Source organism: Megalobrama amblycephala, linkage group LG9 (assembly GCF_018812025.1).
Source record: "Megalobrama amblycephala isolate DHTTF-2021 linkage group LG9, ASM1881202v1, whole genome shotgun sequence".
Taxonomy (NCBI): Eukaryota; Metazoa; Chordata; class Actinopteri; order Cypriniformes; family Xenocyprididae; genus Megalobrama; species Megalobrama amblycephala.
Genome location: NC_063052.1, coordinates 30630507 through 30645367, shown reverse-complemented (window position 1 = coordinate 30645367; position 14861 = coordinate 30630507). Strand labels below are relative to the sequence as shown.

Genomic DNA, 14861 nt, shown 5'->3' with positions numbered 1-14861 from the left:
TGAATGACTTCCAGTCTGTTCTCTGTCGTTTGTGAAAAGAGATGTTGAAAAGCTTTAAAATCAGCACTCACGACACAAGACAAGATTCACAAGCCCCTGTAACTAACGATCAAAGGTGTTGGTCTCATGCAAAGTCCAACCATTAACAATAAAACAGTCAGACTTTTTGGCCCGTCTGGCGTCTCATTTGTGCTTTATTTCTGGAGCATATTAATATTCTGCTCGCTTTTTCATCGATTCCATAACGAGCTCCTGAGTTCAGTGTGAGATGTTATGAATATTACATTAGCTCACATCTATTTATTCCCTCAGTGAGGCAGGCCCTGTCCTGTGTGAGTGTGTGTGTGAGAGAAGACGACGCTTCCATCACACACACATAAAGTCAGAAATGCGGAACTGATTCGCTGTGACATTTGTGTGTGTTTTCATCAGGTCCTGCCCAGGCAGACGTGTGGCCTGTTCACACACACCATCTTTCACAAGGACTATCCCGGCGGCCCACAGGAGCTGGATCGGCTCATTGACGGAGGAGAGCTGTTCCTCACTGTCCTGCTCAACCCCGTCAGTCTCGCTTTACTTATACATGAAGTCACTGTGTTCATGCACTTATTGTCAGCAGGACTGGGAAATATAACTATAAAAATGTGGTCACACTTTAGATTAGGGTCCAGTTCTCAGTGTTAACTAACTATTAACTATGACTTTTGCCTCAATAAACTCCTAATTACTACTTAATAACAGTAAGGTTGTTGTTAAGGTAGGATTATGGGATGTAGAATATAGTTATGCAGAATAAGGCATTAATATGTGTAAGTACTAATAAACAGACATTATTCTAGTAATATGCATGCTAATAAGCAACTAGTTAGTAGTGAGAATTGGCTCCTAAACTAAAGTGTTACCAAAAATGTTAATCTTTTTCAGCCTTTTGATGATAGTCAGCAAACATCTCAATATGTTTGTATTTGACCTGATATCAATTAAAAGGGTGTTTTAATTGTTTTAATCAGAAACCTTAATTTCAAGCCAAACAGTCTCAGATGTTTAAAGGTGCCCTACAACTTTTTTTTAAAAGATGTAATATAAGTCTAAGGTGTCCCCTGAATGTGTCTGTGAAGTTTCAGCTCAAAATACCCCATAGATTTTTTTTTATAAATTTTTTTTAACTGCCTATTTTGGGGCATAATTAGAAATGAGCCGATTCAGGGTGTGTGGCCCTTTAAATCTGGTGCTCCACGCCCCAAGAGCTCGCGCTTGCCTTAACATAAAAAAGTTTTTTTACAGCTAATATAACCCTCAAAATGGATCTTTACAAAGTGTTTGTCATGCAGCATGTCTAATCGCGTAAGTACAGTGTTTATTTTGATGTTTACATTTGATTCTGAATGAGTTTGAGGCTGTGCTCCGTGGCTAACGGCTAATGCTACACTGTTGGAGAGATTTATAAAGAATGAAGTTGTGTTTATGAATTATACAGACTGCAAGTGTTTAAAAAATGAAAATAACAACAGTCTTGTCTCCGTGAATACATTAAGAAACGATGGTAACTTTAACCACATTTAACAGTACATTAGCAACATGCTAACGAAACATTTAGAAAGACAATTTACAAATACCACTAAAAATATCATGATATCATGAATCATGTCAGTTATTATTGCTCCATCTGCCATTTTTTGCTATTGTCCTTGCTTGCTTACCTAGTCTGTTGATTCAGCTGTGCACAGATCCAGATGTTCTGCCCTTGTCTAATGCCTTTTATAATGTTGGAAACGTGGGCTGGCATATGCAAATATTGGGGGAGTACATATTCATGATCCTGACTGTTACGTAACAGTCGGTGTTATGTTGAGATTCGCCTGTTCTTCGGAGGTCTTTTAAACAAATGAGATTTATATAAGAAGGAGGAAACAATGGTGTTTGAGACTCACTGTATGTCATTTCCATGTACTGAACTCTTGTTATTTAACTATGCCGAGGTAAATTCATTTTTTGAATCTAGGGTACCTTTAATACTAACTGTAAAATACAGTAAAAATGTAGTTGAAATTGAGACATGTTTTTAATAATTGAATTCAAGGAAGAATGATATTTAATCATTTTATTGATACAGACCAGTGAGACAAATATTAATAACCAACATTATTTACCTACTTGTATTTTGACCATGTTAGAATGAGTATGTAATGAATGAATATTTATCCAAACAAATGAACTGCAAACCTTTTGGAGGAAAAATATAATGTGTTTTCCAGTGCTTATCAATGTAAATAATTATTTTTCAATTATAAAATAATTATTTTATATTTATTTATTTTAATTTACACATTATAAAAAACACATTATATAAAGGTTATAAATTGATTTGCATTTCAGTGAGTAAAATAAGTATTTGATCCCCAAGCAAAACATGACTTAGTACTTGATGGAGAAACCCTTGTCGGCAAGCACAGAGGAAAGACATTTCTTGTAGCTGGTCACCGGGTTTGCACACATCTCAGGAGGGATTTTGGTCCACTCCTCTTTACAGATCCTCTCTAAATCCTTAAGGTTTCTTGGCTGTCGCTTGGCAACTCGAAGTTTCGGCTCCCTCCACAGATTTTGTATAGGATTAATGTCTGGAGGCTCCATGACCTTAATGTGCTTCTTCTTGAGCCACTCCTTTGTTTGACTTGGTGGAATGTTTTGGGTCATTGTCATGCTGGAAGACCCATCCACGACCCATCTTCAGTGTTCTGGCTGAGGGAAGGAGGTTCTCGTCCAAGATTTTACGGTACATGGCCCCGTTCATCGGCCTCTCAATGCAGTGAAGTCATCCTTTGGGGTAGAGAAACAGCCCCAAAACATGTTTCCACCTCCATGCACTTTCTCCCAAGCCTTCTGTGAATCATTTAGATGTTCATTGGCAGACTTCAGACTGGCCTGTACATGTGCCTTTTTGAGCAGGGGGACCTTGCGGGCACTGCAGGATTTCAATCCATTGCGGCGTAGTGTGTTACCAATGGTTTTCTCGGTGACTGTGGTCCCAACTGACTTGAGATCATTTACAAGCTCCTCCCGTGTAGTTCTGGGCTGATCCCTCAGCTTTCTCATCATCATCCTTACCTCATGAGGCGAGATCTTGCATGGAGCTCCAGACCGAGGGCGATTGATGGTTATTTTGTATTTCTTCCATTTCCGAATAATCGCACCAACAGTTGTCTCCTTCTCAGCAAGCCTCTTACTGAATGTCTTGTAGCCCATTCCAGCCTTGTTCAGGTCTACAGTCTTGTCCGTGATGTCCTTTGACAGCTCTTTGGTCTTGCCCATGGTGGTGGAGAGGTTTGAATGGAAGATACAGATTCTTTGGACAGGTGTCTTTTATACACACGGTGAGCTGACATTAGAAGTACTTTCTTAAAGTGACGGGACTAATCTGTGTTTGACATGGGCAGAAGGAGGCAGAAATCTTGCTGGTTGGTTGGGGATCAAATACTTATTTCACTTGATCAAATGCTATTGATCAAACCTTTTATATTATAATGTTTTTTTTTTTTTCTGGATTTTTTGGTTGATACTCAAAATAAACCTACCATAAAAATGATAGACTCCTTGTTTCTTTGTAAGTGGGTAAACTTACAAAAAATGTAAATTTTCCCCACTGTATATAATTATTATAAAATATAAATTAACTATAAAATAATTATGAAAAAATATTAAATATAAAACCATTATGAAATAATTATAAAATATAAAAAAACTATGAAATAATATTATCTATTAAATAATTATGAAATTGTTTCTTATTCATAACCTGACATTCTACCGAAATACTGCTTAAAGAAACATGTTTTATTAGAAAAATGTAGGGGTTAATCAAGAAATGTTTTTAATAAATGATCTCAAAGGAGAATATTTAATCTTTTTTTTTTTTTTATGAAGACCAATGAAAAAATATGAATAAGCAACTTTATTTATCTACTTATTCTTTTGCTAATATATATTTTATTAAACACAATTTACAAGAAGTCATCCACATAACACACAAAAAAAGGAAAATTCGATTTTTCATGTCATGGTCCCTTTAAAATCGTACTTCTAGATTAATTTAAAGTATGAAAATTAAACATTCAGTTTTATTTGAGTGACAAACAAATATTTGAATCTGAGTTTAGAACTGATTCACTGAAATGAGCAGTTTGAATGTATTCAAAGAAACAATTGTTTGTATTACAAAAGTTTTATTTAGAGATGCTTTTAAACTATCTCTGAACACTTTCATAAGAGTCACGAGACAAGAAAGATCATGAAACTAGTTTAATTTGTAACTGTACCAGTCATGTGACCACAATGTAGCATGCTACTGTTTGCAGCATTGCATGCTGTTTACATACTAATTTAATAAGAATGGTGTATACAGTGATTTATGACAGTATAGGATATTTCTGCTGCAGAATATTTTAATTCCAGCCTTAAAATATGTTTGATTCTTTCTCAGATTAGCATATTCATGACGCACCTGTCCAACTACGGGAATGACCGTCTGGGTTTGTACACCTTCAAACGTCTGCTCAACTTCCTGCTCACAAGGACTCATCTGAAACTACAGACACTTCCTCCGCTGCAGCTCGCCGAGAAATACTTCCACCTGTTCCCGTCTGACGCCGAGCCGCTCTGGCAGGTCTGTGTCAGTGTCAGTTCATTTATAAAGTATGATTTCAAAACTACAAAGTTGAACAAAATGCTGTACAGGAACCAAATATAAATCTACACATTAAGAAACGCATGCAATAAACACATTTAGAGTTGGAAAGATGCAAACTTTAGCCTATTTTAAAATGACCAGCTAAAATAGTCAAGACGTGAGGAAAGCATCCAAACTGTATTTGAAACATGAACTAAACACTGCACGATTCACTGTGATTGACTGATGCTCGCTTCTCATTTGAATAGTCTATCTATCTATCTATCTATCTATCTATCTATCTATCTATCTATCTATCTATCTATCTATCTATCTATCTATCTATCTATCTATCTATCTATCTATCTATCTATCTCTTTCTCAGCTCTCCTGTCAGTCTTTCAATCCAATCATAACTCTCAGCTGTGTGCTCTTGTGTTTAGGACCCCTGTGAGGATAAAAGACACAAGGACATTTGGTCAAAAGAGAAAACCTGCGACCGCTTCCCAAAGCTGCTGCTCATCGGCCCTCAGAAGACTGGTGAGGAGCGACAGCGCCACCCGATGGACACACTCAGCACTGCACACCTTCACAAAGGGGCTTTACACCACGAGATGGTGATGCAACAAAAATTTAAAATAGATTTGAATTCCTTTTATATTCAAACCTGTTTACCCTGAAATGTAAAAAATGAATTAAATATAAAATAGAGATATATTGTAAGAGGCGGCTGGTGGGTTTTAAAATAGAAGAGGCACACTAAATTGTAGGTTTAATTGTCATTTTTTGCGTTAAGGGTTTGTTCAGCCAAAAATTAAAATTCTGTCATTAATTACTCACCCTCATGTCGTTCCAAACCCGTAAGGCTTTCGTTCATCTTCAGAACACAAATTAAGATATTTTTGATGAAATCTGAGAGATTTCTGTCCTTCCAACTGACACTTTGATGCTTCAAAAAGTTCATAAAACTAATCCATATGATTTGAGCAGTTTAGTCCAAATTTTCTGAAGAGACACAATCACTTTATATGATGAACAGATTGAATTTAGGCTTTTATTCACATATACATTCATCACCTTCACATCAGTTGCGGTTAACAGCATGTTTGCATGAATTGCGAGAACCAATGAGGTTCATTCTCGTGTTACTAATGAGAAACTAAAACTTAATAAAAACTATATAGACATATTAACAAAACTAATAAAAATTACAAAAACAACAATATTACTAAAACATTAAAACTATAACAAAGTATAGGACTTTGTATAGGATATAAAAAATCTAGTTAGAAAAACTATAATAGTATATCACTGATACTAAAATAGCACTGATGTTTCACAGATACTATGGTTACTAATGGTACATTTTCTCCTTGTTTCTCTTTCTTTACATTTCAGGAGCGACAGCTCTCTATTTATTTCTGGGGATGCACCCTGATCTCACCAGTAATTACCCTAGTAAAGAGACGTTTGAGGAGATTCAGTTCTTCAGCGGTCACAATTATCACCGAGGCATCGACTGGTGAGCGTCAGCAGAGCAACAAACATCACACACACTGAATCTTCACACTGCTGGAGGGTCCAAAACTCTCGCTCTTTGCATTAATTTCTCTGTTGTTTGTGTATTCTCTCTCTCTCCTGCAGGTATATGGAATATTTCCCCCTCCCGTCTAACAACAGCTCTGAATATTATTTTGAAAAAAGTGCCAATTATTTTGATTCGGATGTAGCCCCGTCCAGAGCCGCAGCGCTGCTGCCCAGAGCTAAAATCATCACGGTCCTGAGTGATCCTGCAGACAGAGCGTTCGCCTGGTACCAGGTACATATACGACCAGAGGCGGCCTTTGCAATTCGGAGGCCCACTTCAAAGAAACCGTTGGAGGCTCCCCAATGAGAGAAAAAAACAGACAAAAAACATTATTTGCAGTGTGACTGCAATTACTTTATTATCCCCCTTATATTTAACAATGTTATATCATATTTCACGCTTAATAGTCTATTTATAAACGCTTTTTATCTCGTTAAACAGAACTATTGTTGCAATCATGAGCGAAAACAAAAACAGCAATCAATCTTCGTCACTCTCTCAGCCCCTAAGATAAAATGAAATGATACTAAAACCACCAGCAAGTGGCAGCAAATCATTGTCTTAACGAGTGACTCATTCAATTCGATTCACATTTATTTGTATAGCGCTTTTCACAATACATATTGTTTCAAAGCAGCTTTACAGAGAATGCATGTCAGCATCACAATTTAGAGAATCTGGTATCGGAGGTGACTGTCCAATGTATTTGGTTTCAGAAATGTACATATAATCATGCAGTTCACTAACAATGTAATAATTTAATTTACAATCACTGTTAGCAGTTTAATAGAAGGTAGAAGCAATGAGCTCCTGGAAATAATGAATTACAGGTGCTGGTCATATAATTAGAATATCATCAAAAAGTTGATTTATTTCACTAATTCCATTCAAAAAGTGAAACTTGTATATTATATTCATTCATTACACACAGACTGATATATTTCAAATGTTTATTTCTTTTAATTTTGATGATTATAACTGACAACTAAGGAAAATCCCAAACTCAGTATCTCAGAAAATTAGAATATTACTTAAGACCAATATAAAGAAAGGATTTTTAGAAATCTGAAAAGTATGAACATGAAAAGTATGAGCATGTACAGCACTCAATACTTAGTTGGGGCTCCTTTTGCCTGAATTACTGCAGCAATGCGGCGTGGCATGGAGTCGATCAGTCTGTGGCACTGCTCAGGTGTTATGAGAGCCCAGGTTGCTCTGATGGTGGCCTTCAGCTCTTCTGCATTGTTGGGTCTGGCATATCGCATCTTCCTCTTCACAATACCCCATAGATTTTCTATGGGGTTAAGGTCAGGCGAATTTGCTGGCCAATTAAGAACAGGGATACCATGGTCCTTAAACCAGTTACTGGTAGCTTTGGCACTGTGTGCAGGTGTCAAGTCCTGTTGGAAAATGAAATCTGCATCTCCATAAAGTTGGTCAGCAGCAGGAAGCATGAAGTTCTCTAAAACTTCCTGGTATACGGCTGCGTTGACCTTGGACCTCAGAAAACACAGTGGACCAACACCAGCAGATGACATGGCACCCCAAACCATCACTGACTGTGGAAACTTTACACTGGACCTCAAGCAACGTGGATTGTGTGCCTCTCCTCTCTTCCTCCAGACGCTGGGACCCTGATTTCCAAAGGAAATGTAAAATTTACTTTCATCAGAGAACATAACTTTGGACCACTCAGCAGCAGTCCAGTCCTTTTTGTCTTTAGATGCTTCTGACGCTGTCTGTTGTTCAAGAGTGGCTTGACACAAGGAATGCGACAGCTGAACCCATGTCTCGCATACGTCTGTGCGTAGTGGTTCTTGAAGCACTGACTCCAGCTGCAGTCCACTCTTTGTGAATGGGTTTTTTTCACAATCCTCTCCAGGGTGCGGTTATCCCTATTGCTTGTACACTTTTTTCTACCACATCTTTTCCTTCCCTTCGCCTCTCTATTAATGTGCTTGGACACAGAGCTCTGTGAACAGCCAGCCTCTTTTGCAATGACCTTTTGTGTCTTGCCCTCCTTGTGCAAGGTGTCAATGGTCGTCTTTTGGACAACTGTCAAGTCAGCAGTCTTCCCCATGATTGTGTAGCCTACAGAACTAGACTGAGAGATCATTTAAAGGCCTTTGCAGGTGTTTTGAGTTAATTAGCTGATTAGAGTGTGGCACCAGGTGTCTTCAATATTCAACCTTTTCACAATATTCTAATTTTCTGAGATACTGAATTTGGGATTTTCCTTAGTTGTCAGTTATAATCATCAAAATTAAAAGAAATAAACATTTGAAATATATCAGTCTGTGTGTAATGAATGAATGTAATATACAACTTTCACTTTTTGAATGGAATTAGTGAAATAAATCAACTCTTTGATGATATTCTAATTATATGACCAGCACCTGTACATATTAACAATAATTAGGATATATAGAAATTTGGGAATGTGCATGTTGATCCAGATGTTGTGTCATCTGAAGTCCTCGCAGGAGTTTTGAACATTTGACATTGAATCAAAAGATTTGTTCAAAACTGCTGATTCATTCAGGGATAAAGCAAGTGACTACTGTCTTTATGAGTGAGTCGTTGAGTCATTTACATTCATAGACGAGTCGTTCAAGAACACAGATTCATTCAGTAATAAAACGAAAACTGTTGCTCTGAGACGCACAATGGCTCTACTGTTTGGAACTATTTTCGTTGGGAAAATAAAGCAAAAGCAGTAAATATTGACAATATTGAGTGTAAAATGTAAGTCACCTAATATTAACTACTTGTTTATTGAACTGTTGTATAAAATCAATATTTAATTTGCAAACATGCTGCTGATTTTCAGGAAAACAGCACTCTTGCTCATGTGGAATTGCTTATAAATATTAAAAACAAGAACTTATACAAAGACATTTTTTGCTCAATATATTTTTTTTTGTTCAGCATCAGAGAGCTCATGCTGATCCTGCGGCTCTGAAATACTCTTTCCATGATGTCATTACCGCATCCCACAATGCACCTGTGAAGCTGCAGATTCTGCAGAAGCGTTGCCTGGTTCCAGGATGGTACGCCACACACCTCAGGCGCTGGCTCGACCACTACCACCACAGCCAGGTCTGTGTGTTTATGAAGATGTATGACTGTATGTTCTAATACAGCTCTTTTCTTTATCATATTTCATGCGTTACACCCTCACAGATTCTGGTTGTAGATGGTCAGACGTTGAAAACAGATCCAGCTTCAGTTATGGAGAAGATCCAGACATTTCTGGGTTTGGAGAATCGAGTCAACTATCACAAAATACTGGCGTGAGTTTGAGCATGAACATATAATCTATTAAAATTGATATTAAAGTGTTAGTTCACCCAAAAATGAAAATTTTGTCATTTATTACTCACCCTCATGCCGTTCCACACCTGTAAGACCTTCGTTCATCTTCGGAACACAAATTAAGATATTTTAGTTGAAATCCTAAATTAATATTATAAATCGCTTTATAATATTAATATTGAACCACTGTACTCACATGAACTGATTTAAATATGTTTTTAGTACATTTATGGATCTTGAGAGAGGAAATGTCATTGCTCCCTATGCAGGCCTCACTGAGCCATAGGATTTCAACTAAAATATCTTAATTTGTGTTCCGAAGATTAACGAAGGTCTTACGGGTGTGGAACGGCATGAGGGTGAGTAATAAATGACAGAATTTTCATTTTTGGGTGAACTAACCCTTTAATAGTTGGCCTCTAGGACTTCAACTATACATTTTATAGCAAATATCAGGACATTTTTGCCACCTACAGTGTCATGCGGGACGTTTTGATAACCTTATAATACACCTCATGTCTGTGTCCTGAGGATTTTCCTACATTAACTAAATGATGTTTTGCAGGTTTGACCCAAAGAAAGGCTTCTGGTGTCAACTGCTGGACGGAGGACAGACCAAGTGTCTAGGGAAGAGTAAAGGACAGAGATACCCGGACATGGACACACAGGTACAACACACACACACACACACACACACACACCCACCTGAACATCAAATTTATTTGTATAATGCTTTTCACAATACACATCGTTTCAAAACAGCTTTACAGAGAGTCGTACTGTTATGTCAGTCTTAGTGCTTTACCATAGAGCAATGTCTGGGTGTTCAAAGGCAGTTGAGAGAATTTAATATTGGTCAGTTTTGTTCTTATTAAGAGATTTAAATAGTCGTCAGTTTTGTTCTATTAGTACTGTTTGCATGTCGGTTAAAAATGACCAAATTCTTTATTTATTTTAATGAAGTGATTGTATTATATTTTGGTTAGATAATGTTTTTTATTTAAATGTTGCATTTTTAGGGGATTTTATAGTACCAAAATATATTTATGCAATAGTTATTATCCATTTATTCACTTTTTGAGCATAGACCTGAAAACGATATTTCCAACTTAAAGGGTTAGTTCACCCAAAAATGAAAATTCTGTCATTAATTACTCACCCTCATGTCGTTCCACACCCGTAAGACCTCCGTTCATCTTCGGAACACAGTTTAAGATATTTTAGATTTAGTCTGAGAGCTTTCTGTCCCTCCATTGAAAATGTATGTACGGTGCACTGTCCATGTCCAGAAAGGTAATAAAAACATCATCAAAGTAGTCCATGTGACATCAGTGGGTTAGTTAGAAGTTTTTGAAGCATCTAAAATACATTTTGGTCCAAAAATAACAAAAACTACGACTTTATTCAGCATTGTATTCTCTTCCGGGTCTGTTGTCAATCCGGGTTCATGACTCCGCAGTGACGCTGCTGACGTGTTATCCGGTGCGCCCGAGCTTCGTTTACAGTCTGAGCGAGTCGCATGCTGTATTCAAGCTATTCTACATTGTTTGTATTTTGGTATTGCTATATTTTTTAAAATGGTGCGTAAGTGTGCATGTCGTGGATGTCCTAATTGCCAAAAACAACGACGTAAAAGTGCATTACCAACGCCGACAGATGAAAGGATTCAATGGAATCAGTTCAATGGAATCAGTTCAATGGAAAGGATTCTGGAAGAGAAGACAATGCTAAATAAAGTCGTAGTTTTTGTTATTTTTGGACCAAAATGTATTTTCGATGCTTCAAAAACTAACCCACTGATGTCACATGGACTACTTTGATGATGTTTTTATTACCTTTCTGGACATGGACAGTCTACTGTACAAACATTTTCAATGGAGGGACAGAAAGCTCTCTGACTAAATCTAAAATATCTTAAACTGTGTTCCGAAGATGAACGGAGGTCTTACGGGTTTGGAACGACATGAGGGTGAGTCATTAATGACATCATTTTCATTTTTGGGTGAACTAACCCTTTAAACCAGTGGTTCTCAACCACATTCCTGGAGGCCCACCAACACTGCACATTTTGCATGTCTCCTTTGTCTGACACACCCATTTTAGATCTTTGAGTCACTACTAATGAGCTGATAACCCTAATCAGGTGTGTTTAATTAAGGAGACATGCAAAATGTGCAGGGTTGGTGGGCCTCCAGGAATGTGGTTGAGAAACACTGCTTTAAACTGTCATAAATCTTCAGTGGTCAATGGAGAGGGTTGGATTGTGTGGTTTTCAGATTATGATGCGTGTCGCTCTGTATCTGTATCTACTGACCATAAAACTCATTTATGAACTTATTTCAATCATTGAACTGAGTTTATTTCAAAAAGAAGTCGTGGAAATTGACTGTTTGTCTCTCTGTCAGTCTCAGGTGTTTTTGAGGAACTACTACAGAGACGGTAACATCGAGCTCTCGAAACTGCTGTATAAAATGGGTCAGATTCTGCCCGGATGGCTCAGAGAGGAACTGCTCAACATCAGGTAACAGAGTCTCTCGCCGTGCTGATGTCACGAGCGTCTGGAGTGCCAGAGGATCATCTGGACTGGACAACATGGAGTTGGGCTTACAGGAGGGAGTTTGCTCTTACCTAGATGAGTTTCAGCCGTTTCATCAAGGAAACCTAAAAGTGAATTTAAAGAACTGACTTAAAAGCACATTAACTCGCTGATACTAAAGGCCAGTATTTCTGAACTAACTCTTATCTGTCCTGTTATTGACACTGGATCAGACTGTGCTGAACTGATATGAAGATCTGAGTTCACTTCGCAGAGACTGAGACGAGACGGTGATTGTGTGTAATGTTGCAAACTCATGAACAATTTTTTTACTCAACAAATTTGATACAGACTCAGTACAGTTTTATAAAGAAGTCAAAAATCATGACAATGAACTGATATGGACATCTGCATTGTGGTTTTTTTTTTACATTTGTAACTAGTTTGGGGTAGTTTTATGTTTTCCAACATGGACGTTAAAGGAATCTTTTCACTCACCCTCATGTCTTTCCGAATCGAAGGACCTTCTTTCTTCTGTGAAACTCTGTCAAAGCTCTAAAAATGACAGAAAAGTACATAACACTACTGATTTGTACACTATTCTCCAGGTCTTCATGTGACAGACTGAAATTTAAATTTTATTCATGTTCATTCTATGAAATATCATCTTTTGTGTTTCACAGAGGAAAGTCATACATGAATGACATTACTGTGAGTAAATCATTGTTTTGGTGAACTATCCCTTGAAATTTGCAGCTCTCAAGTTAAATAGTTCAGAAATCTTTAGTTTTTACATCAGCAGAGACTCATTTCTAATGTAGTGCAGCTCTTATAACACAACTTAAAGTACCATTCAAGTGTTTATTGTATGAGAAGAGCCTGTTTTCACAATGTCAGTGTGTCAGTTTATTTTCTCATTATGGTTGAAACACAACTTATTTGGGGGAATGTGTTATTGAAGTGATGAAATGATGTTTTTACTCACCCTTGTGTCATTCAAAACCCTTCAGTGGAACACAAAAGGCACAAAAATGGTGTATGAAGTCTGTCTTCCGAATTTATATGATATTTACGCTCCAGTTCTTAAATCTCATTCACAGGTTTGATGTCAGTGAAATCAAACACCACTGGCTTTCATGTGTCTCATAACTGCATTTTTCCCTTAATGTTCCTGGCTTTTTTTATTTATACATTCATTTTTCCCCATAAAGGTCAGCTGTCGCCTGTGTTCACTAGAGCTGGTGTGAATTTCTTTCATGCATGAAGATGAGATTATAATGCATTGAATATCGGGCAGATGATGAAAAGATCTGTCGTTTATAGGAAACCTGTGGAGGTACGATGGTAAGAATACATTGGCGTTATCAGTTTTATTACTCAAGTAGTGTTCAAAAACATGGTATTACCACGGTTTCTGTGGATTATTGATACGGTAATACAAATATATGTAAGTAGATTGAAGCGTCTTTCACTACATGATTGACAAATTAATTCTCATGTTTTCTTCTTTGTTTGATGCCTGACCTGGTCAAACAGATGCAGATTAGAACTGAACAAAATAAAACACTGCTACTAATGCTGGAGGGGTGTGTGTGAGATCTTCAGATGTCATGTTGTTGCTATGGTTACACATTTCCTCATCTCCGAAATGTGTTTTATGAGTTTAATTACATTGTGTTTTGATTTAAAAAGGCTCCAGAGTTTTGGATTATTAATGTGAGGTTCTCTTATAAGAGTCATTTCTAATTAAGCGGATTTCTTGAAACCTTCAGTTATGGCTAGGGACTTTATTTGTTGGTTTTTAAAACTAGAAAGCTTAATTATATTTCATGACACATTAGTATGTATAATAATACTGTAGTACATGTGATGAACCACACGGTGGCAGCAGAAGCTTTTGCTGTCATAAGTGTTTGAGGTTTGTGACTATCTGAAGAACTTATAATGTGAAACGGACCTGTTGTAGTGACAAATTGGGCATCATATAGTAAGATCTGGGTAGTTACGAATTACATGTAATCTGGATTACGTAATCTGATTCCAAGAATCAAGTGCTTGTAATTAGAGTAAACTACTTTTTAAAATACTCGTAATCAGACTACAGTTACTTTTTTATGGATTACATGATTACATATTATTTACACAATGACAGTAAGTTGTTCACAATTCATTGATTCTCCTAATTTTTCATTTTTTTTAAGGTTTATATTTTTTTCATAATAAACCTGCCGCTTATGTATGTTCATGATTCTTCAAGCTATATATAATATATAATTTCCACGGTGAAGGGGAAAAATATATGAATATATATGAAATATAGATAATATATTTGATGTAGCAGTAATATTGCTGTGAATTTCATTTTTCAATATTTGTTTTTGTAATATTGCCTTTTTCTAAATTTACTTAATTTTAAGTAAATGTTTTAAAATCATAAGATGTGATTTTGTTTTATTCAGTACTAGCAGCAAACACTAACAGGTATATCAGTGATAGTATTTTGAAGTATTAACTGTCTGTTAAAGGATTAGTTCACTTTTAAATAAACTTTTCCTGATAATTTACTCACCCCCATGTCATCCAAGATGTTCATGTCTTTCTTTCTTCAGTCGAAAAGAAATTAAAGTTTTTGATGAAAACATTCCAGGATTTTTCTCCTTATAGTGGACTTCAATGGGCACCAAACAGTTGAAGGTCATAATTAGTTTCACTGCAACTTCAAATTGTTCTACACGATCCCAGATGAGAAATAAGGGTCT

At 36.7% G+C, this 14861-nt stretch overlaps 1 protein-coding gene across 1 annotated transcript in view; it reads left to right on the top strand.

The window, feature by feature from the left end:
• The window catches only part of ndst1a (N-deacetylase/N-sulfotransferase (heparan glucosaminyl) 1a), a 42824-nt gene extending 29139 nt beyond the window's left edge, over positions 1 to 13685 (top strand). Inside the window, exons 8-16 of the mRNA XM_048202745.1 lie at positions 433 to 561; positions 4478 to 4660; positions 5107 to 5203; positions 6062 to 6185; positions 6308 to 6482; positions 9180 to 9350; positions 9435 to 9544; positions 10132 to 10234; positions 11972 to 13685. Coding sequence (XP_048058702.1) covers positions 433 to 561; positions 4478 to 4660; positions 5107 to 5203; positions 6062 to 6185; positions 6308 to 6482; positions 9180 to 9350; positions 9435 to 9544; positions 10132 to 10234; positions 11972 to 12091 — 1212 coding nt within the window. The 3' untranslated portion in view covers positions 12092 to 13685. The remainder of the gene's footprint in view (positions 1 to 432; positions 562 to 4477; positions 4661 to 5106; positions 5204 to 6061; positions 6186 to 6307; positions 6483 to 9179; positions 9351 to 9434; positions 9545 to 10131; positions 10235 to 11971) is intronic.
• The last annotated feature ends 1176 nt before the right edge of the window (positions 13686 to 14861 follow it).